General features: G+C 40.2%; 1 protein-coding gene across 8 annotated transcripts in view; it reads left to right on the forward strand.

The window, feature by feature from the left end:
• Nucleotides 1-27,658, forward strand: part of fnbp1b (formin binding protein 1b) — a 308,796-nt gene that overhangs the window by 220,312 nt on the left and 60,826 nt on the right. For 6 of the 8 annotated variants that reach the window (XM_068012288.1, XM_068012286.1, XM_068012284.1 and 3 more), the window contains exons 9-10: nucleotides 7,779-7,973; nucleotides 10,996-11,178. In XM_068012288.1, coding sequence (XP_067868389.1) covers nucleotides 7,779-7,973; nucleotides 10,996-11,178 — 378 coding nt within the window. The remainder of the gene's footprint in view (nucleotides 1-7,778; nucleotides 7,974-10,995; nucleotides 11,179-27,658) is intronic. The other 2 variants (XM_068012289.1, XM_068012290.1) reach the window with 1 other exon arrangement.

Here is a 27,658-nt window from a genome sequence, read left to right on the forward strand (position 1 = left end):
CAGGCTGAGCCAGACTGTTCACAGCTTTGGTGTCATATTTGACTCTGAGATGAGCTTCCAACTACATGTCCGTATCATCACCAAGACGGCCTGCTTTCACCTCCATAACAGTCTGGCTCTGTCCCTGCCTCAGCTTGTTTGCTCATCCATGCCTTTGTTACCTCTAGACTTTATTATTAGCAAAGAAAAAGTACTGAAGAAATTAATGGGACAAAAAACTAACAAATCCTCTGGACCTGATGGCCTGCATCAGGGTTTTGGGACTGCAGAGATAGTGGGCTGGAATTTATAAGCTCGCTGACGATCTTGGCAGCAAGCTCGTCGCGGAGCCACTGTGATATTCAGTGTGGCAGCTCATTTAAATGGCCCAGGTGGACTGACTGCGCAGGCGCCGACGCCATTTTTAAAGGGCTTTGAGCCCTACATTACAATTTTAATTTTTAAGGAGATATTGCATTAAATTTATCTAAAAATATTAAATAAATGTTTCCAGTACCTCTCCCACCACCCCCTAATATCCAAACAATTCATTCCTTGCCCTCTCCCCACCCCACAAATACTAACCTTGTGTGCCTGACCTCCCCCTCCCCCTCCCCCAAAGTTCACAAACTTTTATCTTTAACCCTTCCCACCATCCCCTACATCAGTCATATCAGTTTGACCCCACCTCCCCCCTCCCGCATTGAAATATCTACCCGCTCCCCCCTCCCCACCAGTGTTACGTCTTGGATCTCCGGAGTGCCAGTCACCGGCAACAGTATTGGAGTGGAACGGATGATGGGAGCAGCTAAGTCATTAATTCTTTTTAAAAAATATGTTAATTCTGCTCCCGTTGCTGAGCAGCGGGGGGATGCTGCCACGAAGCCTCGCCGCTGCCATCAATATCGGGCCAGGCCTTCCTGGCGTCAAAGCTCAAAGCGGGCCTTTCCCGGAGGCATTTTCTGCCCCCCCACCCCCCACCCTTGCCACAACCCCCAATGTCGGGGCACTGTAAAATTCGCCCCAGTGAATGCATTGGTTTTAATCTTCCGGAGTTTCTTTGATTCTGGAACGGCCTCTGTGAGTTGGAAGGTAACAAATGTAACCCGACTGTTCAAGGAAGGCAGGAAAGGGAAAGTGGAACTTTAGTACAGTTAGCCTGACTTCAATGGTAGGGAAAATGCTGGAATCTATTATTAAGGACATGGTAACAGGGCACTTAGAAAATCACAACCTGATTAGGCAGAGTCATCAAGGTTTTATGAAAGGGAAATCATGTTTGACAAACTTTTTCCAGTTTTGAGCGTGTAACTAGCAGGGTAGATCGGGGGAAACAGTGGATGTAGTATATTTGGATTTTCAGAGGGCATTCAGTAAGGTGCCTGTCAAGAAAACACAGTGTGCCAAATGAGAAATATTAATTCATCAGTTGGAAATTTATATTAGACTTTGAATGGAGAAATTCCTACAGTTAACTTTAAAAAAAAAACTGGCAGCCAGGATGGCCACCATAATTTGCATCTGAAATACCTCACATACAGAACATCGAATTCGAGACACAAGTCTAACAAGAAGCCCAGCCAGGACAATGCTTTAGTTAACTGAGTAGATTATCCAAATCACCCTCGTTAGCAGGCCATTTGTAGCCATCTTGCATTCATGAGTGGAGACATCCCCCCAGGGGGTAAACACTGACAATACCACCTGAGAGGGGTTTTGGGCTTTTAGGCTTTGGAGCTCATTAAAAACAAAGGGGATTGAGAAAACCATGTGACCGTCTCCCCAGGCTGTATAAAACTGGGAGTTTTGTTGCACACAAAAAGACTAGCAGTAACTGAGTGTGCAGCAGCAGAGAAGGCTGTGTACCTCCCTGTCTCTCCCTCTCCAGAAAACATTGTTTGAAAACTGTCTGCAACTGTGGATTCTCCAGGCATACAAACTGCCGCAGTCAGAAACCAGGGGAAGAGAGACACCTACAAGTCTGTCTCCAAGAAAACCTTGAGCCATTGGCCAGGCACAAAGTGAAAATATGCTATATCCACTTTGACCAGTCAAGAATACAACTTCAACCGCAAGACCACCAAATCATCCAAGCTCACAGACTGTGTATTTAAGTTTCATTTATTCTGGACTTTAATCCAACCACAAAACCTACTTTCCACTCTGTAATCTATTTGTGTGTGTGTGTGATTTTTGTGTGAATGTGTAGCATATTTTTTATTATTTTTAAATCTGGTTTTGATAAGTATAATAAACTCACCTCTTTCTTGTTCAAACTCAAGAAAACCTGTCTGACTGGTTCTTTCATGATCACATTAAAGGTAAAAGGTGAAACAACCACTGAGGTGGTAAGCACAACCACGGTTTAAAAAGGAATAAACCCTGTTGCGGTCAAATAAGAGGAAAAGCAAGAGAAGCGACCCCCTCCTCACCTGACTGTAACAGTGCCACGCAGGAGATTGTTGCATAACATTAGGGCTCATGGGATTGGGGGTAATATATTTGCATGGATTGAGGAATGGTTAACAGACAGAAAGCAGAGGAAGAATTAACGGGTCATTTTCGGGTTGGTAGGGTGTAACTAGTGGAGTGCCGCAAGGATGGGTGCTTGAGTCTCAGCAATTTACAATCTATATCAGTGACTAAGATGAGGGGACATCGTATAATATATCCAAGTTTACTGATTATACAAAGCTATGTGGGAAGTAAGCTGTGAGGAGGAGACTGGTTAAGTGATTGAACAACAAGATGGCAAATGGAGTATAATGTGGGGAAGTGTGAAATTATCCCCTTTGGTAGGAAAAATAGAAAAGCAGAAGGGTGCAACAAAGATTCGCTAGATTCATTTCTGGTATGAGAAGACTGTGAGGATAGATTAAGTAGAATGGACTTATATTCTCTGGAGTTTTGAAGAATGAGAGGTGATCTCATTGAAACGTATAAAATTCTTCAAGGGCTTGACAGTGTAGATCCTGATACTGTTTCCCTGGCTGTAGAGTCTACAACTAGGGGTCACAGTCTCAGGATAAGGGACGGCCATTTAGGACTGAGATAAGGAAAAGCTTCCTCACTCAGAGGGCTGTAATTCTTTGGAATTCTCTATCCCAGAGGGCTATGGGTTTTCAGTCAATGAGTATATTCAAGACTGAGATTGCTAGATTTTTTTAGGGGCACGATGTGAAGGGATAAGGTGGGAAAGTAGAGTTGATGTAGAAGTTCAGCCATGATCTTATCGAATGGTGGAGCAGGCTTGAGGGGCCGAATAGCCTACTGCTGCTTTTATTTCTTATGGCCTTATGTTCATAACTCCATTTTCCCACCCTATTCACGTACCCTAGAGACCCTTGACTTTTCCCTTTCCTAGCCTGGGGCACTGAGAACACTTGTATTGCCCCACTGCCACTCAGCTGATTTCTTGCTATCAGACTTGTCAGCTTTGGGATAGATTGTTGGTCCATTGTTAAAGCTATTTTTGGCTGACTGAATCATTGCTGTATTTAGATTTGCAGTGAAGTCTCTTCACTCCTGCAGGTGGCTTCCTTCTTAAGTTTGACTGTGTGTGCATCTAAACAACTGTGTAATGCCTTCTGGTACATTCATCATTCAAGGATGGAACAAAGCTGAACTGTCTCCAGATGTTGTTTAGTTATCTGTTCCAAGGGTGTTGTATACACATGGGAAGAGAGAGACTGTGATTTCAATCTTTTTTTTTATTTGTGCATTCACTCCTGGAAACAGATGCTTACAGGGAAAATAGTGTGTAGCAAAGTTCTTTTAGTGCACAATACTCTGTATACTACAAAAACACTCAGAAGAATATTTGTGGACTTCATTTTAAATGTCAAATGTTTACCCATCAGTTGGTTTTCTTGTTGCTATGCTGCTCTATCACATTCTGGGCCAGGAATATCTTGTTGCAACTTTATTGGATGCAACTGGGACCTCAGCTTCAGAACCAGAGTGTTAATCTGGAGCCTCCCAACTCAACTCTGAGTTAGAAATGAAAACAGAACAAATATTTTTCTGAATACGTCTTTATAAAATATAGAAGGTGGGAGAACTTTGAATTAAAAGTACTCTCACTCAACTTAACTTCCCCTTTTAAATTCACTATATGTTAAGCACTGCATTTAATTTGGCTACTAAGTGAATTTAGCAAATATGTTGTAAACAAATCTTCTCAAGTACAAACTCTTCGTGCTGCAGTGTTTCCCAGATTACAAGGTGGGAAAGTTCCCCACTCAAAATTTAAATACTCATCTGCTCATGTGGTTTTCTGATGTAAAAGGAAAGCTGAAATTTGTAATACTGAAACTAGATGTTCTGGTTAATCGTATTATCTCAGGATTTGTCATCTGCCTCTGTTTTAATACATGAAAGTCAAGGAGATTGAAAGTTATGGTCATAGTTTTATGAGTCCTCTTGTGTAAGATCTATAGCCGCGAAGGGGTTGTACGATGAACCTTTGCGTAAGTGGGAAAAAACCTCTGAAAAACTCTGCAGATAATTCTGCCCCCTTTCAGTGTTGGCCAATGCACAGGTTCAAAACTAATAAAGTGTAGGGATTTTTTGGTAAATATTTGTGCTCTGCAAGATGAGTAATGTTACTACTAACAATTTGAAACACTTCAATTTTGGGACCCAGTTTCTGCATCGAGCACTCTCTGGTTGAGCTTCCATAAATGACATACGTACCAAGGTGGAATCTCAGCAATCGTGTCTTAACCCAACCTCACTGTATCAAAGTGTACTTAACATTTCTCACACCAGTCATCCTCTTGAGCTCTCTGAGTGAGATTTCCAATTTAGTACCAAATTATTTCCAATTGCAGTGCCTGTACTCACTGGGAGCTGGGATGAGACAGTCCCAAACTCGTTTCATTGAAGATCATTACAGCTGGCAGAGATAAAAAGCACTTGTCCCATTACCCTTGCCTAAATTCCAGTCCACAGCTAAAGGTTGTTGTACCAACAGTACCTCTTGTCTCACTTCCTTCAGTAGCCTTGTATGATTACAGCTCTCATTCTGGTTAATATGTTCTATCATATCCAAGTGTTTAAGATGTTTATATTTAGAAGTCATAAAAGTAAGTGCAAAGGTGTGACTAATACCAGGTTTTACAAATCATCTAGCATGGAATTCATATAACCAAGGGATCAATGCTGGGCCCACTTTCGTTTTCCGTATTTATAATGATTGGACATAGGAAGCAAACTCAAAATTTGCTCATAACACCAAGTAGGTTGTTTGGCAAACAGTAACAAAGGACTGTAAAAGACTTCAAGAAGGCAGACAGGTTAATGGAATGACAGGCAGGTTAGCAGAATGGACAGATAGCTGGAAGATGCAATTTAATGTGGATAAGTGGAGTAATACATTTTGGAAAGAAAAACAAGCAATAGGAGTACATATCTAATGGAAAAATGCTAAAGGGTGTGGATGAACAGTTGGACCTAGGGTTTCAAATACATAATTCCCTGAAATGAGTGTTGGAAGCTAAAGTCATAAAAAGGGCTCATAGCATTTTAAATTTCATAAATAAGGGCACAGAGTTAAAGAGTAAAGAAGTAATGACTTCTCCAAAACATTGTTTCGGCCACAGTTAGAGTATTGTGCATAGTTTTGGGTCCCTTATTAGATCGGATGTTAAACCCATAGAGAGGACATTGCTGGATACATCACTGGGAAAATGCTAGAATCCATTATTAAGGAAGTAGGAGAAGGACATTCAGAAAACCATAATACTATCAAGCAGAGTCACCATAGTGTTATGAAAGGGAAATCATGCTTGACAAATTTATCACAGTTCGTTCAGGATGTAACGAGCAGGGTGGTTAAAGAGGACCAAGTAGATGTAGTGTATTTGGATTTCCAAAAGCCATTCAATAAGGTGCTGTGTAAAAGGTTACCATACAAGATAAGAGCTCATGGTATTGGAGGTGATGTATTAGCATGGATAGAGGATTGGCTAACTAACAGGAAACAGAGAGTCGGGATAAATGAGTCATTTTCAGGTTGGCAAACTGTAACTGGTGGGGTGCCACAGGGATCAGTGCTGGGGCCTCAACTATTTACAATCTATATTAATGACTTGTTTGAAGAGATCGAGTGTATTGTAGACAAACTTGCTAACAATAAAATGATAGGTGGGAAAGCAAGTTGTGAGGAGGAGACAAAAAGTCTGCAAGAGGATTTAGCTAGGTTAAGTTAGTGGGCAAAAGTTTGGCAGATGGAGTATAATATGGGAAAATGTGAGGTTGTTCACTTTGGTAGGAGGCTTGGAGAAGAAAATATTATTTAAATAAGGAGAGACTACAGAATACTGCAGTACAAAGGGATCTCGGTTAGCATGCAGGTACAGCAAGTAATTAGGAAGGTATATGGAATGTTGACCTTAATTGCAAGGGGGATGGAGTATAAAAGTAGGGAACTCTTGCTACAACTGTACAGGGCATTGGTGAGAACACACCTAAAGTACTACGTACAGTTTTGGTCTCCTTACTTAAGGATGAATATACTTACATTGGAGGCAGTTCTGAGAAGGCTCACTAGGTGAAAAAGTTGTCGTATGAGGAAAGGTTGAGCAGATTGAGCCTATACTCATTTGCGGTTAGAAGGCTGAGAGGTGATCTTATTGAAACATATAAGATTCTGAGGGGGCTTGACAGGGTTAATGCTGAGAGGATGTCTCTGTCACCCCCCCCCCCCCCCCCCCCCACCTACCTGGGTGGGAGAATCTAGAACTGCTGGGGGCACAGTTTCAAAATAAGGGGTCTCTCTTTCAAGACAGATGAGGAGGAATTTATTTTCAGAGGATCATTAATCTTTGGAGTTGGCTGGGTCATTGAATATATTCACGGCTGAGATGGACAGATTCCTGAACTATGGGGGATCAAGGGTTATAGTTACAGAGTTATGGGGAAACAGGCAGGAAAGTTAAGATGTGGCCAAGATCAGCTTGATCTTATTGAATAACGGAGCAGGATCAAGGGGCTATTTTTTATTTACTAGGGACTGGAAGCTAAAATCATATGGAGACTTGAGCTACTGGGCCTATTTCCATTGAAAGAATGGATAGGGAAAAGATGTTTATTCTGTTTGGGCAGTCAGTGGTGAGGGGCATTAATTTAAACTAGTCACTTAAGTTGGATCAGGAGATAGGTTCGGATAAATTTCTTGAGTCAAAGGGTTGGAGTATCAATTGCCTCACCACAGGCAGTGATTGTGTCAGAGACCTTTCCAATTTCTCCTTTAGAGAGGTAGAACTATTTGAAGAAGATGATGCTACAGGGCAATGGGAAAAGTTTTGGATAGTGAGATTAGTTTTGGATTGCTGTAGTCAAGTATACAATGGGCTGAATGTCCTCTACTGTCGATGTAAACCTCTGTGGTTCTCACTCTGTGATCTGAAAAAAATGTGGAGCAAACCTGATACAAATTAGGTTTTATATCCCAGGGATTCTGAATTAGTAAACTTGCACAATTTATTTTGCATTTTAGTAGATTGTGATTTTTCTTACCACAAGGTAAACCCTCATGACAATAAAAGGTGTGGTTTGCTGCAAGAAAATATGCTGTTTGTTGGTAGATTTGGCTCACCCTATTCGTGTGGAATAGAATTTGAAGCTGCTGTCTTTCTGCTATTTTTCTAAGAAATTTATGAATTCCATGTAATTGAGGGGTTTTATGGAAGATTGGTAAATGTCTTTTATTTTTGCCTTTGTTGTTGCATAGAATTCTATAGAAAACCCCAGTAGGGTTGGTAAAATGATATATCTTCCTCTTTGTGTAATTTTAGGACACACAGTTAGTGATAGAGGCCTTCAAATCTGGTTTTGAACAGCCTGGAGATGTTGAATTTGAGGATTTCAGTCAGCCTATGAAACGAACAGTTTCTGAAAGCAGTCTGTCGAATAGCAGATCTGACAGCAAACAAGAATCGAAAAGTGGCAAATCCAAGGGTAAACTTTGGCCTTTCATCAAGAAAAATAAGGTAAAAGCATTCAGCATCTGTGCATATAAACCTTATAGTTGACTTGCCTCATTTAATATTTAGTCTTTTATAACTAATGTAATATTCCATGATTTTATTTGTAATGGGATTGGTGGCATCACTTTGATGAATTGCTTTTGATTATACTTCAATTTTTAAATTGTAGTTTTGTTTATTTGTGTTTGCCATGGTTTGTTACATTTTGCTTAAAAACATCATGTTTTTGTTTTTCATACTATTGACTAACAAACTGACCATATTTTTCCACATCATGTGCAGCAGCATGTTTTTTTTTACTCTTACTAAACAATCATTGACATAACTATCACTTTTTCAACATAGGGCCGTCATTTTGTATTTTCCTGTGATTTTAATTTTTCGTCGGATTTAGCAGTTCACAGTAGGTATGCCAGCTTAACCTCAATTTTGTATCCTAATACATGATCAGAATATTAGTATTTATGAAAAAATAACAAAATAAAAGCTTCTGAAAGAAACATAATTCTTCTCAGACAGCAGAAGAATGCATACTTTTTATGAATTTTATTAAAAATATGATTTCACAATAAAATTTACTAGCATGAGAGAAATCAGTATAACATGTAATCGTGAATCCTGAAGCTAGGCAAAAGTCATCTTAGGTTTACTTTACATGCAAAATACTGCCAACAAACTATCCTATAGTAATACGCAAAAGCTCAATGTGGAAAGCGTTTTTAAAAAAAAAAAGAGGTCTTTGTCATATTTTATCGACTTAAGTGATCTATATTCTATAAATTAATCCTCCACACTGTTCTTCTGTTTGCTTGTTTGCACATAAGCCGTGGTATCCATGGCTTAATAAAAATTCAGCACTGCAATGTCATGGATCCCAGTGATCAAGAAATTTATTCCCCTGTACCCCTAGATTTTTCTGCTCCTCAACCCCATTTAGACTCTTATTTTCCAGGGAGTAGGTGGCCTCCTTATTCTTCCCAACGTAACAGAGGAGTTGAGGGTGGGAAAGAGGAGGATGCCTGGCTCCTACGTGGGTACTAGCAAGTGACTCATGCAAGCTAGATTACTTGGTCAGGTGGTGCATAATTAGACACTATAGGCAAATATCTGCAACACATGCTTAGCTCATATGAGTAATGGCATTTGGACACAATATCAAAGGCCTAGCAAGTACAAAGAAACTGTTCTCTCTAAGAGAACAAAAAGAAAACTGAGGCAAAAAGGTAAGCGCACTCAATAATAAAACTATCCTAACCATTAATTTAATATTCCAATGATGAACAATGTTGGACATTTAACTTAATTAATTAAATATGCATTGTTTCAACGGGAATTAATGAGCCAAGAAAACATCATGGAATGAGCTGGTACTGCAGTGAGGTGGGAACAGTGAGAGCAAGGGCAATTTGGGGGAGTATGAATTCAGTGATGTATTGGAGTTGTGTAGGTTGGTACAAAAACTGCATATTTTAGTGAACTGAAATTTAAGTTTACATTTTAACTTATATAACTGAAGTAAGTTGGTAGATGCCCATCACTGAACTGTATCTAGGCCATTGACCAGCATTAATTAGTATAGTTGGGAGCTGGTACCTAAAAGGTATAGAAAGGGAGGTAGTTGCAAGAGTTCCAATGTGAGCCAAGAGAACACCAGAGTGAGGTAGGAACAGAATGGCTGTGAGGACTTCTAACACTGGGAATTGGGTGGGAAAGAGTGCTAAATAGAGTAGCTAATATTAAACCCAAGATTTATAAACCTAAACATGGAACAAACTAACTAATCCAAAAGTGGCAGTACAGGAGGGGGCAGTAATGTATCATTCTTGCAGGATTTGGGAGTTTCAAGCACAAGGTGTTGACTTGGGCAAACTAGTCTGTTAGACGTGTTACCAACCCGTAAACTTCAGATTGAAACAATACTGACATATCAGAGAGGGAGACCAGTTTCTGGATAGTCATGTTGATGAGATATAGGGAGCTGGCAATGGAGGAGAAAAGACAAATGAATACCCAAGACGTTTTATATTTCTGTTTCTGTTACCATTGAGTTCTTAGAGAGGTTTTCCATTTTTATTTAGTTTCCTTGGCTTCCTCCTTGTAACATTGAGCCAGAAGTGATTGAATTTTAGATTTTCTGCATTCTTGAGTGCTTTGGAAATCACTCACTTTAGCCAGAGGAATCTATTCCTCAGAGTTTAATTCATGGTGCAGGCATGTAGTAATTATTCTTTCTGCCCTGAATTTCTCCAACTGTTGCCGTCTGTGCTTACTTAACATCTAAGTCAGATTCATATGTGAGATCCTGAATAGTGTTTCCAGATGACCTTCACCTGGATATGAATCATAATGTCATTTGTTCTAGAGTCACTCAGGATCAAAGTGTCAGAACCTTAAAACATATTTATTGTGCCCTCCAGGCTATGTTATGTGGGTGATTTAAAAAGGTATTTGTGAGGTCATTTTTGCTGCAACTCCCACTCAAAAATGTTTGTTCCGTGCATTTTTTGTTTTTAACACTGGGCATAAAAAAGTTTTTTTGTGTGAATAAGGATCTCTACAGGTACCTGTAACCAATGATGCTTACCTTCAAATAATTAGATTTTAGGATAAAGCATATGCCCTGGGAGTATGTGGATTCCTAGCTGTATGTTGATTTTCCTCATGACATGTCAAGTAATATATGTTAGAGCCATTGTCTACTGTTTACAAACAAAAGAAATCCTGGCATATCTACTGAAGTATAATTTACAGACGTTGAGGTGTGCATGTTTTACAGAACTGTAACTACTATTGCATGAGCTTTCTATCAAAATATTCTTCTTGTTCCCTTGTTTCACCTCATTCTATTGTTTATCTTGAATGCTTTTTTCATGATTTTTTTTCATCTCATTGTATCAATGGGTTTTTTCTTTGCAAAATCATGGCTTAAATATTTTTGTTCATGGGCTTTTGTGGTTCTTATTTGTGTTCGCTTTTTTTCTCCTTTTTATTTTTCCCTTTTTACTTACCCATCTCTTACTCGTAGCTTATGTCCCTTTTAACATCTCCTCATCAGCCCCCTCCTCCTCCCCCTTCCTCTTCCTCACCTTCTGCTGTTCCAAATGGCCCTCAGTCTCCCAAGCAGCAAAAAGAGCCCCTCTCTCACCGCCTGAATGAATTTATGACCTCCAAACCTAAAATCCACTGTTTCAGGAGCCTAAAGCGGGGGGTAAGTTCACTTCCATCACTTTGTAATTCACTAGCAACATTTGCACGCCTCTTTTTAAAAGTAAGTGTGTGTGTGTGTGCATATATATATCCTGGCTGAAATTGTAGAGCACTTTGCAGCTAGCAAATTATGTCATTTTCTCTTCTCTGTATTACAATGCTTAAAAATGTGTGGAAATGCAGCTTACGTTTTGAAATAATTTCTGAAAGAGTTTCTTAAAGGCTTTTATTAATTTCTTTAAAATATCTAACAATTTTACACTGGCAGATGTTCAATAACCAGAGGACACAGAGTTAAAGTCATTGACAAAGAGCCAGAGGTGAGATGAGAGTTATTTTTACGCAGCGAGTTATGGTGATCTGGAATTCACTGCCTGAAAGGGTGGTGGAAGCAGCTTCAGTAGTAACTTTCAAAAAAAAATTGGATAACTACTTTAATGGGAGAGTATTGCAGGGCTACAGGGAAAGAATAGGACTACTTGGATAGCTCTTTCAAAAAGGCAGAAGCGGCACCATGAACTATATGGCCTCCTTCTGTGCTGTTACTTTTATGATTCTAGTGTTTCATTTAATTGGTATGGCCTTTGAGGCAAAATTAAAAGCAATTTTCAATCTTGAAAAACACAGTGCTGGTAGCAAACTTTACTGTAGTTTACTTAGAATAGTAATTATTGCAAGAAGCTCCCTCTCTATGCTGTGCTGATAGCTAAGTGAAGTGCTGAGGGAGTGCTACAGTTGGCTGTAATGTCATAGGCTAGAAAGGGGGAAAAAGACGGGATTCCCACTCCTGCTTGCTTTCAACTGTTCTCTGCTGGAACATTCCCCTATTTAATAAGGATACTATTTGTTTTGACTTTGATGCATTTCGCAATCAAATAGATTGCTTACTCTCACTGTCTATGTTCAAGTGGAAAATGGGAACTTGGGCAAGGTAACAGAGGGCTTCTGTCTCTCATGGAACTATATTCCAGCATGAGTCAGCACCTTTGAGAGGGGAATACTTTGGGGTGGATGAGTAATTATTGCAAAGCATATTAGAAATATTTTAGTGAAAGGAAATTGATTCGGTCTTTTATTAAATTGCTAGAAATCAGATATAAAATGTTTAATATAAAACCAAAATGTAAATTACATAAGAACTAGATGCTGCATTTCTCTCTTGTGTATCTGTAAGATACTTAAATCCTGTCTGCTCTATTCAAAGTGTTATCTCCAGTAACAAAAGGTAACACTTGGGACACACGCATTTTTCCCACAGTATCATCAAATTATGTTGTATTCACACCATCACCAGGCTTTTTGGCTACAGCTATATTCTAACTGTGTCCCTTTAATGTACTTTAACCACAATTCGCATTTCTTGCAAAATATATATTTTCCTGCTTGTTAATTTTTGTGTGTCCTGCCAGATGCCGTATATGTTACACTGAACAGGCACCTTCCAGAAGAAAGGAAATATTTTGAAAAGAGTAAAATCGTAAAAAGGGAAGAATAAAAGGGGGAATGTATTCAAAACTTAAGTTGCATTTCATGTTGTTTCCACAAAGGAAGTTTAGGACAAAACAAATGCAAATTTTTACTTCTTTTGCTTTTTTCAGTACCTTCACACAATCTGGAAAAAGCTTTTTTTACACAGATAATTAATTAATCTAAAAGTAAACCAGTAGGCCACCGAATCACACAGTGGTTGTATCCTCATGCCTACACTTATATGAACTTAATGGCACCACCTGACCTCTTCCAAGGAATTTAGCATCTCGCAGTTTATAATGGCAAAAGATTTTCTTAGCAGAATACTGAACATTGGCTGATCAAAGTGATTTGCAAAAGAACCTTTCATTCATACTCAGTACTTGAAAGACAGAACCAAAGTTTGGGTTTTTATCAATTCCAAATTGTGCGGCTTTTAAATTACATTTTGTTTATATCGGAAATTTATTGCTTAAAAAATGTTTATTTTAATATTTTGTCACCTTGTGCAAAAACTACATTTTCAGCACCATTCCAAAAGGAGAACTAGTTCTGTTTTGTTCCTTAGTCTTAGTTACAGTCTTAAGAATCCATTTTTACAAGCTTCATTTTTTTTTGTAGCTATTCCATCAAGAACTTATGTCTGACAAAATGCTAATGATATTTTCGTGGTTATCTGCATCGCAGTCATTAGCTGGATTCAGCATTCTGTTTTAATATTATGATGGGTCTCAATGTCCATTTATTATCTAACAAGACACTAGTGCTGCATAGATAAGCCTATAAAACAGAGAAGTTAATTTTTAAGCAACCTGTGAAAAGAATCGAAACCCATGTCATCCGAATGTCAGAGCTCTGTACTGAGCAAATTCAGAAGACACTGAAGGGTGGTTGAGACTGACTTGAAATAAACAATTCACCGAGATTCATTTAAAGATCTGGAACCCATTTCTAATTAGTTGCATTATTTTGTGTGTCTGTTTTGCTCTGAGTAGAAAAGAAAACATACAAATAAGAAGTTGTATCTCCTGGCAAAAAATAAACTAGTTGGTGGGATCTCCTATTTTTCAGTGCTTGTGGGAAAAATAAAGCTCCAAGAGGTAGTAATGTTGCCAAACAACTCACTTCTTCAGTTAATGATGTCAGTATATTTTCAAGTGCAACTTACTGTAAATTGGTTTATTGTGAGAGTGATGGTATGAAAAATGCACATGTCTTCAATTGTGCTAAACATTTGAAGTGGGTTAATTTTTAGAACTAAAAGTGGAATGAGGAATGATTGAAACTAAGGAAAATAGCTACTTTTAATTTACCATTAAAAATGGACCATTTAAAAGAAAATTGAACACAAAGAACACTCCTTTGACATTTGTGTCCTAAGCTACCTTTCTAACACTAATGTTTTAAATGTGTGAACTTTTATGTGCCGGGTGTATCTCTATGGAAGTCAATATCTGGAACTTTCTATGTGTAAAGCTGAAAATTATGCGCATATTTATTTTTTATTTTTGTTTCTTTTTACAGTTTTCCCTGTTTAATTTTTACACATTCTACATAGCATTATATATTGCAATTTCTAGTTTGAAAAGGACATTTTTCAGTACTTAGGACATTTCAAATATTTCATAATGTCCATAGTATCTAACTTATAAAGAACATGAAAGGTAAAAAAAATTAAGAATTACAAAATATATTTCCTCAATCAAGGGTTTGCACAGTATTTTGAAAACCATCGCAAAATTTCTTTGGTACTATGTCAGAAAAACCCACCAGTATATTTCCAACTTGCAAACAGTAATGGGGTGTACAGATACCATTATTTTAGCATAGTATATGGGTTAAGAAGCAATATTGGCAATTACCCAGTATAAAAAGGTCAGCTGCACAGCACAATGCAGCACAAAAGCTAAATATAATGACCACTTAACTAGAGTTCTACAGAAATCAATAATTTAGATCCCGGTATGAATTATATCAGAACCTGAATTCCAACCTGAACACCCTCATGTCCATAGTGTCTTTGAATTAAGAGTGTAATAACAGGGTGGAAATTTGAACTGAACCATTTGTTAATTGTAGTATTTTGTAGGCTGTATATAGAAAAAGTATAATTGAAATTGATAAACTTCTGGAAGGATTTATCACTTAAGTCTTATGGTAAGAAGCATGTTAAAGGGAACTGTGTCAGTGACATCACAAACACTGAGGCTAAATATATTCTTGTAAATTACATTAAGGCATTAGCTGGATGTAGTATGTCAATCTGACTGCATTCCCAGCTGGCACAGGCTGCTTGCATTTGCTACAGATATTCTTGAACCTAAACCAACTTGGCTTACTAACTATGTTGCGGTATCCTCCACTTCTACTTCTACTATCCTATTTTCCAGTTTGCTAAATTATTCAGAATCCTTGCTCGAATAATGAAAGATCTATTCCTCAAGCAAGAAGCCTAGAAATAATTGCCTGCTCTGCACTTTGCCTGAAAATGCTTTGCAGAATTGTTAATCAGAGTTGTAATAGAACTAAGTAATATGGCTTCTATCAAAGCTCAATGCCCAGGACATGAGGGTATGAGTTTAGCTGCAACATCAGGCCTGTAATAAATTTGTGACCAAATGCATATGAACATTATTTTGCACTTCATGTGCTTGCAAGTATTTTACCTACATAACAATCACTATATTTGGGAAGTAATTCGTTAATGTGAAAAATTCTGAGCTGTTTTGGCTAATAAAGCTCCATATAAATGGAAGGTTTTTTCTAACTTTTACAACTAGCAAAATTACTGCGCAAACATGTGATTCTGAATGTCAAGAGATTCCTATTTCTGCTGTACCTTGATAGTTTATATTTTACTTTATACCTGCAAGGAACGGGTGAATAGTCTCCTGTCAAACTGGACCAAATGCAAAATGCTAAAATTGTGTTTCAGTTCCAAATTTCCCTTTCACATTGGAGGGGAGAGGAGATTGAAAAGTCAAACTTATCTGTTTGACTCTGGTTACATTAAACAAACCAAATTCAGATAAACTTAGGCCAGAGAACATCTCTGTGATGTGAACGGAAGCTGTAAAAACCCCATCCTTGATTGAGGAAATTCTGTATTTAAGACCTACCCTGTATTTTATTAAATATAGCAGGTAAAAGCTAGTTTTGAATTGCTGGCTGTTAACACAGATGTGTTCTTTCCCACAAACGTACACCTCAGACTCGGTCTTTCTATTTTCACAAAGAACTGATGAAGAGGACATTAGGGAAACCTACTTATGCATATGAGGCGAGGGAGTTTGTTGTAAGTCTATGTATGGTGACTTGCCATACACCCACCCCACAGTTATTAACCCCACTTACACAAGCAACTAAGTCATATCTTGATCTCTTTTCGCACCATTCGAAATATCTGCTTAATTACAAGTCTGAGAAATACATAACACTGAATAGGCAGAACATATGTTACTATGAAATGTAAAATAGCATACCTTAAAATTTGTTAAAGCTAGAAAAGCTTATTTGACCTGCATTGGTTATACTACAGAAATCATCAGTAATTATACCCATCAAATCTCTTAGAAGAAGCCTCGCATGTTGAAGGAAGGTATTAAGCCCTATTGAACCCTACTCTATCATAACTGGCCTAATTTTTTTATTTATTTTGTTAAAAACCATTTTGGTACAACCATTCAATACCAATGACATAGCTAGGAAAAGGGATGAGGACCTGAAAAGCGAATATAGGGAGTTAGGTTGGAAGCTAAAAGGCAGGACGAGCAGGATAGTAATCTCAGGATTGATACCGGGGCCACGTGCTAGTGAGGCTAGAAACAGAGAGCGAGTGCAGCTGATCACGTGGCTACAGAGCTGGTGTAGGAGGGAGGGCTTCAGATATGTGGATCATTGGGATACCTTCTGGGGAAATGGGACCTGTACAAGAAGGACGGGTTGCATCTGAACTGGAGGGACACCAATATCCTGGGCGGGAGGTTTGCTAGCGCTCTTCGGGAGGGTTTAAACTAGTTTGGCAGGGGGATGGGAACTGGAGTTACGGATCAGTGGATGGGGTAGCTGTTGAACAGGCAGATACAGAGTGCAGAGAGTCTGTGAGGAAGGTTAGACAGTTGACAGGGCAAAGTTGCAGCCAGTATGATGGGTTGAAGTGTGTCTATTTTAATGCAAGAAGTGTTAGGAATAAGGGTGATGAACTTAGAGCATGGATCAGTACTTGGAGCTACGATGTTGTGGCCATTATGGAGACTTGGATATCACAGGGGCAGGAATGGATGTTGGATGTTCCGGGGTTTAGATGTTTCAAAAGGAATAGGGAGGGAGGTAAAAGAGGTGGGGGAGTGGCATTGCTAATCAGGGATAGTATCACAGCTGCAGAAAGGGAGGTCGTCGAGGAGGGTTTGTCTACTGAGTCATTATGGGTGGAAGTCAGAAACAGGAAAGGAGCAGTCACTTTATTGGGAGTTTTCTATAGACCCCCCAATAGCAACAGAGACACGGAGGAACAGATTGGGAGGCAGATTTTGGAAAGGTGCAGAAGTAACAGGGTTGTTGTCATGGGTGACTTCAACTTCCCTAATATTGATTGGAACCTCCTTAGTGCAAATAGTTTGGATGGAGCAGTTTTTGTCAGGTGTGTCCAGGAAGGTTTCCTGACTCAATATGTAGATAGGCCGACTAGAGGGGAGGCTATGTTGGATTTGGTGCTTGGCAACGAACCAGGCCAGGTGGCAGATCTCTCGGTGGGAGAGCATTTCGGTGATAGTGATCACAACTCCCTGACCTTTACTATAGTCATGGAGAGGGATAGGAGCAGACGGGATTGGAAAATATTTAATTGGGGGAGGGGAAATTACAATGCTATTAGGCAGGAACTGGGGAGCATAAATTGGGAACAGATGTTCTCAGGGAAATGCACGACAGAAATGTGGAGGTTGTTTAGGGAGCACTTGCGACTGCTGGATAGGTTTCTCCCGATGAGGCAAGGAAGGGATGGTAGGGTGAAGGAACCTTGGATGACAAGAGATGTGGAACAGCTAGTCAAGAGGAAGAAGGAATCTTACTTAAGGTTGAGGAAGCAAGGATCAGACAGGGCTCTAGAGGGTTACAAGGTAGCCAGGAGGGAACTGAAGAATGGACTTAGGAGAGCTAGAAGGGGACATGAAAAAGTCTTGGCGGGTAGGATTAAGGAAAATCCCAAGGCGTTCTACACTTATGCGAGGAACAAGAGGATGGCCAGAGTGAGGGTAGGGCCGATCAGGGATAGTGGAGGGAACTTGTGCCTGGAGTCGGAGGAGGTAGGGAAGGTCCTAAATGAATACTTTGCTTCAGTATTCACTGGTGAGAGGGACATGGTCGTTTGTGAGGACAGCGTGAAACAAGCTGATATGCTCGAACAGGTTGATGTTAAGAGGGAGGATGTGCTGGAAATTTTGAAAGACATGAGGACAGATAAGTCCCCTGGGCCAGACGGGATATACCCAAGGATATTAAGGGAAGCGAGGGAAGAGATTGCCGCGCCTTTGGCGATGATCTTTGCGTCCTCACTGTCCACTGGAGTAGTACCAGATGATTGGAGGGTGGCAAATGTTATTCCCTTGTTCAAGAAAGGGAATAGGGATAACCCTGGGAATTATAGACCAGTCAGTCTTACGTCGGTAGTGGGCAAATTATTGGAGAGGATTCTGAGGGACAGGGTTTATGATTATTTGGAAAAGCATAGTTTGATTAGAGACAGTCAGCATGGCTTTGTGAGGGGCAGGTCATGCCTCACAAGCCTTATTGAATTCTTTGAAGATGTGACAAAACACGTTGATGAAGGAAGAGCAGTGGATGTGGTGTTTATGGATTTTAGCAAGGCGTTTGATAAGGTTCTCCATGGTAGGCTCATTCAGAAAGTAAGGAGGCATGGGATGCAGGGAAAGTTGGCTTTCTGGATACAGAATTAGCTGGCCCATAGAAGACAGAGGGTGGTAGTAGATGGAAAGTATTCAGCCTGGAGCTCGATGACCAATGGTTTTCCGCAGGGATCTGTTCTGGAACCTCTGCTCTTTGTGATTTTTATAATGACTTGGATGAGGAAGTGGAAGGCTGGGTTAGCAAGTTTGCCGATGACACGAAGGTTGCTGGAGTTGTGGATAGTGTGGATGGCTGTTGTAGGTTGCAACGGGACATTGACAGGATGCAGAGCTGGGCTGAGAAGTGGCAGATGGAGTTCAACCTGGAAAAGTGTGAAGTGATTCATTTTGGAAGGTCGAATTTGAATACAGAATACAGGTTTAAAGACACGATTCTTGGTAGTGTGGAGGAACAGAGGGATCTTGGGGTCCATGTCCATAGATCGCTCAAAGTTGCCACCCAAGTTGATAGGGTTGTTAAGAAAGCGTATGGTGTGTTGGCTTTCATTAACGGGGATTGAGTTTAAGAGCCGCGAGGTTATGCTGCAGCTCTATAAAGCCCTGGTTCGACCACACTTGGAATATTGTGTTAAGTTCTGGCTGCCTCATTATAGGAAGGATGTGGAAGCTTTAGAGAGGGTGCAGAGGAGATTTACCAGGATGCTGCCTGGACTGGAGGGCATGTCTTACGATGAAAGGTTGAGGGAGCTAGGGCTTTTTTCATTGGAGCGAAGAAGGATGAGAGGTGACTTGATAGAGGGGTACAAGATGATGAGAGGCATAGATAGAGTGGATAGCCAGAGACTTTTTCCCAGGACGGAAAGGGCTATCACCAGGGGGCATAATTTTAAGGTGATTGGAGGAAGGTTTAGGGGAGATGTCAGAGGTAGGTTCTTTACACAGAGAGTGGTGGGTGCGTGGAATGCACTGCCAGCGGTGGTAGTAGAAACAGATACATTAGGGACATTTAAGCGACTCTTGGATAGGTACATAGATGATAGTAGTATGAAGGGTATGTAGGTAGTTTGATCCTAGAGTAGGTTAAAGGTTCGGCACAACATCGTGGGCCGAAGGGCCTGTACTGTGCTGTACTGTTCTATGTTCTAAGTCTGATTTTGTTTATTTTCAGAAAGTTTAATGGCCCAGAATATTGTTTTCTGGATACCCTTTTATGAGTTAAAGTAAAATATTTACGTACCTCTATCAGTAGTTATTGACAATCAACTGAAACAGCTTGTGTAATGCAGTATTAGGGGAGGTCACAGAGGTATACTACAGCAACAACTTGTAGTTATATAGTGCCTTTAATGTAATAAAGCATCCCAAGACGCTTTCACAGGATCATTATAAAACAAAGTATGACGCCAAGCCACAAAAGGAGATATTATGTCAGATGACCAAAAGTTTGATTAAGGAGTGTCTTAAAGGAGGAAAGCGAGCCGGAGAGGTGTAGGGGTGGTTTTCAAGTGCTTCTTCTTCTTTCTTCTTTTGGGCCTCCTTATCTCGAGAGACAATGGATACGCGCCTGGAGGTGTTGAGGCTTCGGCAACTGAAGCTGTGGCCACTAATGGTGAAGCGATTAAAATCAGGGATGGACAAGAGGCTAGAATTAGAGGAGGGCAGATATCTGGGAGGGTTTAGATTAGAGATACAGCACTGAAACAGGCCCTTCGACCCACCGAGTCTGTGCCGAACATCAACCACCCATTTATACCAATCCTACACTAATCCCATATTCCTACCAAACATCCCCACCTGTCCCTACATTCCCTACCACCTACCTATACTAGTGACAATTTATAATGGCCAATTTACCTATCAACCTGCAAGTCTTTTGGCTTGTGGGAGGAAACCGGAGCACCCGGAGAAAACCCACGCAGACACAGGGAGAACAGAGAGAGTGGCGCAGTGGCTAGCATTGCAGCCTCACAGCTGCAGGGACCCGGGTTCAATTCTGGGTACTGCCTGTGTGGAGTTTGCAAGTTCTCCCTGTGTCTGCGTGGGTTTTCTCCGGGTGCTCCGGTTTCCTCCCACAAGCCAAAAGACTTGCAGGTTGGTAGGTAAATTGGCCATTATAAATTGTCACTAGTATAGGTAGGTGGTAGGGAAATATAGGGACAGGTGGGGATGTTTGGTAGGAATATGGGATTAGTGTAGGATTAGTATAAATGGGTGGTTGATGGTCGGCACAGACTCGGTGGGCCGAAGGGCCTGTTTCAGTGCTGTATCTCTAATCTAATCTAATCTAAACTTGCAAACTCCACACAGGCAGTACCCGGAATCGAACCCGGGTCCCTGGAGCTGTGAGGCGGCGGTGCTAACCACTGCGCCACTGTTGTGAGGCTGAAGGAGATTACAGAGATAGGAAGGGGTGAGGCCATGGAGCTATTTGAAAACAAGGATGAGAATTTTAAAATCAAGGCGTTGCTTGTTTGGGAGCTAATATAGGTGAGCAAGCACAGGGTGATAGGGGAATTGAACTTGGTGCGAGTTGGGACAGGGCAGCAGAATTTTGGATAACCTCAAGTTTATGGAGAGTAGAATGTGGGAGTCCAGCCAAGAGTATGTTGGAATAGTCAATTCTAGAGGTAACAAAGGCATGAATGAAGGTTTCAGCAGTAGACGAGCTGAGACGCATGAAGTCAGGCGATGTTATGGAGGTGGAATTAGTTGGTCTTAACGATGGCACAAATATGAGGTCAGAAGCTCATCTTTGGGTCAAACGTGGCACCAAGGTCGCGAACAGTCTGGCTTAATCTCAGACTGTTGCCAGGGAGAGGGATGGAGTTGGTATCTGGGGAACAGAATTTGGAGGGGGACCGAAACAATGGCTTCAGTCTTCCCAGTATTTAATTGGAGGAGATTTCTGCTCATCCAGTACTGGATGTCGGATAAACAGTCTGATAATTTAGCAACAGTGGAGGAGTTGAGAGAAGTGGTAGTGAAGTAGAGTTGAGTATCATCACTGTATGTGTGAAAACTAATGCTGTACTTTCGCATGATGTCACCAAGGAGCAGTATTTAGATGAGAAATAGAAGCAGACCGAGGATAGATCCTTAGGGGACACCAGATGTAACGGTGTGGGAGCAAGAAGAGAAGACATTACAGTTGATTCTCTGGCTAGGATTAGATAGAAAAGCATGCAACCAGGTGAGAGCAGTCCCACCCAGCAAGATAACAGTGGAGAGGCATTGAAGGATGATGGTGTGGTCAACCATGTCAAAGGCTGCAGATGGGTAAGAAAGATGAGGAGGGAAAGTTTACCTTTGTCACAGTCACATAAGATGTCGTTTGTGACTTTGATAAGAGCTGTTTTGATATTGTGGCAGGATGGAAGCCTGATGGAAGGGATTCAAACATGGAGTTCTGGGAAAGATGGGAATGGATATGGAAAATTACACCATATTCAAGGACTTTGGAGAGGAAAGGGAGGTTGGAGATGGGACCGTAGTTTGCAAGGGCAGTGGGGTCAAGCTTTGGTTTTGTGAGGAGAGGGGAGATTTAAAGGAGAGAGGGACAACGCCAGAAGAGAGACAACTGTGAATATCAGCTAACATGGGGATCAGGAGAGGAAATTGGTTAATCAGTAGTTTAGTGGGAATAGGATCGAGGGAACAGGAGGTGGGTCTCATGGACAAGATGAGTTCAGAGAGGGCATAAGGGGAGATAGGACAAAAAGATGATGACAAAGTTGGAGGACACCATAAATCCAGAAGCAGCAAAATATCATTGATTTGAGATCAAATCTGAGAATCTAATCAACGAACAATCTCATCAGATGGTCAATGTAAGGTATCATGCTAAAATGTAACATTTTAGCATAGTACATTGGAAGATCTGTCTGTAACACACTCTTATAGTAAGATAAGAGTTTGTGTTCTGATCCTTTTCCAAGTTCTTACTTTCATCAGGAGTCCAAGTGCTTTCCCACAGAAAGGAACTCCAGAAGAGTCAGCTTCTTGTTTTACACTTTCCAGCAGCCAGTCTCAGAATAGCATTTGCAAAGATTAGGAACAGGGAGCCCCTTCACTCAGGTTAACATTTGGCATGTAGATACCTTTATAAAATATTTGATCATTGCTGAAGCATTATCAACAGTCAGAACAGTCTGCCTGATCAGACCAGACTGTAGTGAACCATTTTGAACATGTTGGTGATGCTTATCAGCTGGAACAAAAACTTCTATTTGTATAACACTTTTTAATGTAATAAAACATCGCAAGGCACTTCACAGGAGCATCATAAAACAAAATCTGACACGAGCCACATAAGATAGTAGGGCCAAAAGCCTGGTCAAAGAAGTAGGTTTCGAGGAGCATCTTGAAGGAAGAAAGAGAGGTGGAGAGGGTTAGGGAGGTAAGTCGAGAATGTAGGGTTCAGACAACTGAAAGCATAGCCACTAATGTTGGAGTGATTAAAATCGGGGAGGCTCAAGAGGCCAGAATTAGAAGAGTGCAGATATCTCAGAGGGTTGTGGGGCTGGAGAAGATTACAGAGATAGGGAGGTATGAGGCCATGGAGGGATTTGAAAACAAGAGTGGGAATTTTAAAATTGAAATGTTTCTTAACCAGGAGCCAATGTATGTGAGCAAGCACAAGGGTGATGGGTGAACAGTACTTGATGTGAATTAGGACACAGACAGCAGAGTTTTGGATGATGTTATGTTTACAGAGGGTAGTCAAATCTAGAGGTAACAAAGACACAAATGAAGGTTTCAGCAGCAGTTGAGCCGAGGCAGGAACAGAGTCGGGTGATGTTAGAGGTGGAAATAGGCGATCTTCATGATGGCACAGATATATGGTCGGAAACTCATCTCAGGGTCAGACATGGCAGCAAGGTTGAAAACAGTCAGGTTTAGCCTCAGACAGTTGCTAGGGAGGAGGATGGTGTTGGTGGCTGGGGAACAGAATTTGGCACAGGAAGAAGATGATGACTTCAGTCTTCCCAATATTCAATTAAACTAAATTTCTGCTCATCCAGTACTGGATGTTGGACAAATAGTCTGACAATTTAGAGACAGTGGAGGCGTCGAGAGAGGTAGTGGTGCAGTAGAGCTGGGTGTTGTCAGCATACATGTGGAGAATAACAGTGTTTTTGGATGATGTTGCTGAGGGACAGAATGTAGATGAGAAATAGGAGGCAGCTAACGATAGATCCTTGGGGGATGCCAGAGGTAATGGTGCGGAAGAGGGAAGAGAAACCAATGCAGATGATTCTTTGGTTACGATTAGGTAGATAAGATTGGAACCAGGCGAGTGCAGTCCCACCCAGCTGGATGAGGTGGAGAGGCATTGAAAGAGGATGATGTGGCCAGCCATGCCAAAGGCTGCAAACAGGACAAGGAGGGATAGTTTACTTTGCTCACATTCACGTAGATGTGATTTGTGACTTTGATGATGAGCCATTTCGGGACTGTGAAAGGGATGGACGCCTAATTAAATGGATTCATACATGGAGTTTCTGGAAAGATGGGCATGGATTTGGGAGGCAACAGCACGTTCAAGCACTTTGGAGAGGAAAGGGAGGTTGGTGATTTTCAAGGGCGGAGGGGTCAAGGATTGTTTTTTTTAAGTAGTAGGGTGATGATGGCACATTTGAAAAAGAGGAGGACAGCACCTGAAGAGAGAGAACCGTTAACAATATCAGGTAATATGGGAGCCAGGAAGGGAAGTTGGGTGATCAGCAGTTTAGTGGAAATAGGGTCGAGGAAGCAGGAAATGGGTCTCCTGGATGAAATGCGCTTGGAGAGGATTTCAGGGGAAATGGGAGAAAACTAGAGAACGATGCAAGTTCAGGGCTAGGGGAAGGGGGCGCCTTGGAGAAAGTTTGGGCCGCTGGTCTAGAAATGGGGAGGAAAGTGGCAGAGGCTATTGATCGGATGGTCTCAATCTTTGTGTCAAAGAAAGTCATGAGCTACTCTTGCCTGTCCAAGTGCCAAATAGTTCTGTACTTTACATCGTGATGGTAAATGACTTGTTTACATTAAATGCCCGCAAAAATTATAACTTACTGAAAACTTATTAATTACAGATATGGTGTGACTAGTTGAGGGTTTCCTAATTTAGTCTTCAGAAATTAATAGTTACAGTGCCAAGAGGAAGTACAGTCTGATGGATTATTTGGCAGCTTTTTAATTAAATTAATTTGAACTTGTAGCAAACAGAAATGTAATAAGATGCTTTTATAGATTTTAAGTTTGTGTGTTTTGTATCTCAAAATGTATTTAAAAATGCAATTGGAATTTTGTCAAATATTAATCTTGTAAAACCTCTTGCAGTTATTTCTTTGCCATAATTAGTGGCTTTAATTTCAGTTTTGTTACAGTGAGGTAGTTGATGGTTTGGTTTAAGAAAAATTGTCTCCTTACAAGTTGTAGGTACAAAATGCATGTTTAAGAAAGAAACTTAGAATTTAAATGAAAAACTGAAATGTACATGACACATATAATGGGTGATATCTAACTTCAGTGGTTTGTGTATTATGGTTTTTTAAACTATAGTTCACAATACTGGCTTACTGCTATTTGACATTTTTCTATCAAAAGATTGATGTGAATTCTATCATGCCCTCAGTTGTTGAAGTTTATAAAGTCCAACTGGGACCAGTTGCTACCCCTTTTTCTCTGTTGTGAAAGCACATCAGCACACCTGATAATGCATACTCATTTGTATAAAGGACTGCTAACACACAAGTTCAAATGTTGGTATGTACCATGCTCATCAACATAGGTGAAATCACTTTATATATCTGAGAAAGTAGTTTCATGTAAATGAAGGAACATAGGTGCAAACTTTGAAATGAAGAGGCATTATTGAAAGGCAAGTATGAAAGAAAGTAGTGCAAAGAGATTAAAGATAGGAATATGGAATTACATAGGAATTACAGCACAGAAACAGGCAATTTCCTCAACTGGTCTATGGCAATGTTCATGTTCCACACACACTTCCTCCTACCTTACCTCATCTAACCCTATCAACATATCCTTTTACTCCTTTCTCCGTCTAGCTTCCCCTTCAAGACATATACGCTATTCGCCTCAACTGTTCCATGTGGTAGCAAGTTCTATATTCTATTTTCTGGGTAAAGAAGTTTCTTCTAAATTCCTTTTTGTATTTAAAAGTGACTGCCTTATACTTATGGCCCATAGTTTTGTATCCCCCATAAATAGAAACATCTCTACATCTACCCTATCAAACCTCTTCATAAGATCTTGAATTGATCAAGGGGGCTAACACCTTGCTGTAGATCTGAACAATTAATCATATGTTACGAGGAATAAATGTTACAGTTTTGGAGACACAACTTAAATTTATATATTCCATTCCCCTCCACTCTGCCCATCACCAACCCCACCTCCCCCCCCCACTTCCCCCCCCCCCACCCCTCCGCCACCCAAGCACAACTCCCTAAACATTTGGACTGTTGTTTAAAAATGCTCCAGAAGGGCTTGTGCATGTACTTGTGTATGTTGTATTTTTCTGAGGTAAAATGACCATTATACTACATAGTCTGTTCCAGGGTAACAACCTTGATGAGCATGCTAGTACCACCAGTAACTAGCAGTTTCTGGTTTGAGATCGGGCTACTGCGTGAGAGGAGACGAAATCCAAAATAGTTAACTGACTCGTGAAAAGAGATGGGAAATACTAAAGGCTGGTCAGAACAGGATCATCTTGTAGCAGTTTTACTTGTATCTAGAATATTATACTTTTTTTTTTAATGTTTCTAATATCCAAAGGACAGAAAGCAACAGCACAGAACAAATGGCATGATATTGTTGTTCAGTTGAATTAATTATTTTCAAAGCCATATGATTTTGCTGGTGAAAATATCAAAATAGAAATTTTGCAGATCAGTTCCAGTAATGCAAGGACACAATAACCATAACTGCAGAGATTGCTTTCTTCTCTGGTATCACCTGAGCATATTCTTTGCAGCCGTTAACTTCATCATATTGTTAATAAGCAAATATTGCACAAGATTTAAAAATTGCAGTAAAGTTGCAACACCAAATCAATATGCACCATGAACATGTCGTATCTCTTTAAGAAGAATTTTGAAGAGATCTCTATATCCAAACATTTTTATAAATAACATTTTAATTCTTGCTCTGTCATGAACAGTTTACTGTAAAGAGGTTAACCTATTTGTGTAAGTGGGGTTACTGACTGGAATTCACAATAACACATGGACTTGCTGCTTCATTGTTATGTGTTATTGCATCTTGTGGCTCCAGATCCCATCATAATTATTTGTAGAGTAGATGCTTGCTAAAGCAGTACAGAGAAGCATATGCAGGCTGACTCCAATAAACCATAAGGCTGTGATTTTGTGTTTCTCATTGTTGGTTGTTAAAAGCTATAAGATCATTCTTGCTTGTTAGAAGATAAACTAAAAGAAACTAAACCTAAATCAGTGTTGTACCAAATTAATGTTCCCAAATAATGGTCTCATGAGCATGCTGTCATCGGGAGCAAAACTATTAGAATGAATATGTGCATTATTTAAAATGGTTCAACATTCTGACAGTGTAAGATGTTACTATACTATAGGACAAGGTCTCACCTTTTTAAATGCCTATGTGTTTAAAATCTCTATCTTAACTATGTTATACTTAGTGATATTGAACAGTGGATAGTCACTTTCTCACAGGCAAGAATGGAAAATAGGCAATTCACCTTGGAACTCAGTTAAACACCTTGCACCTGAGGAGTTTGTGACTATGCCTTGTGTACTGGGGAATAGGGCTAAACATGGAGCATCTAGAGTGGGGGGTGGGGGGGTGGGGAGAGAGATCAATCCAACTTTCTTTTTCAATTAAAACATTTATTTTAAGAGCTTTAATAAATTTTAGACAGTTAATGCAAAAAAAGAGAAAGTAAATCCTGAGGAAATCTCTAGCCTGGCAAAAATATTGTGAAACTTGTGCCACATTGATCACTAGTTCAGATTTGAATAACCAGTCTGGTGATGAGGACCAAAAATTTTCAATCAGCGTTTCCTCCTCTTCTCAAAGTATTGACTCCTTGCTGGACGGCAGTTATCCCTCTAATACCTCACCCAAATGAACATTGAGCCTCGATTAAGAGATGCAGTAACAACAACT

This window comes from Heterodontus francisci, chromosome 32, assembly GCF_036365525.1.
Source record: "Heterodontus francisci isolate sHetFra1 chromosome 32, sHetFra1.hap1, whole genome shotgun sequence".
NCBI lineage: Eukaryota > Metazoa > Chordata > Chondrichthyes > Heterodontiformes > Heterodontidae > Heterodontus > Heterodontus francisci.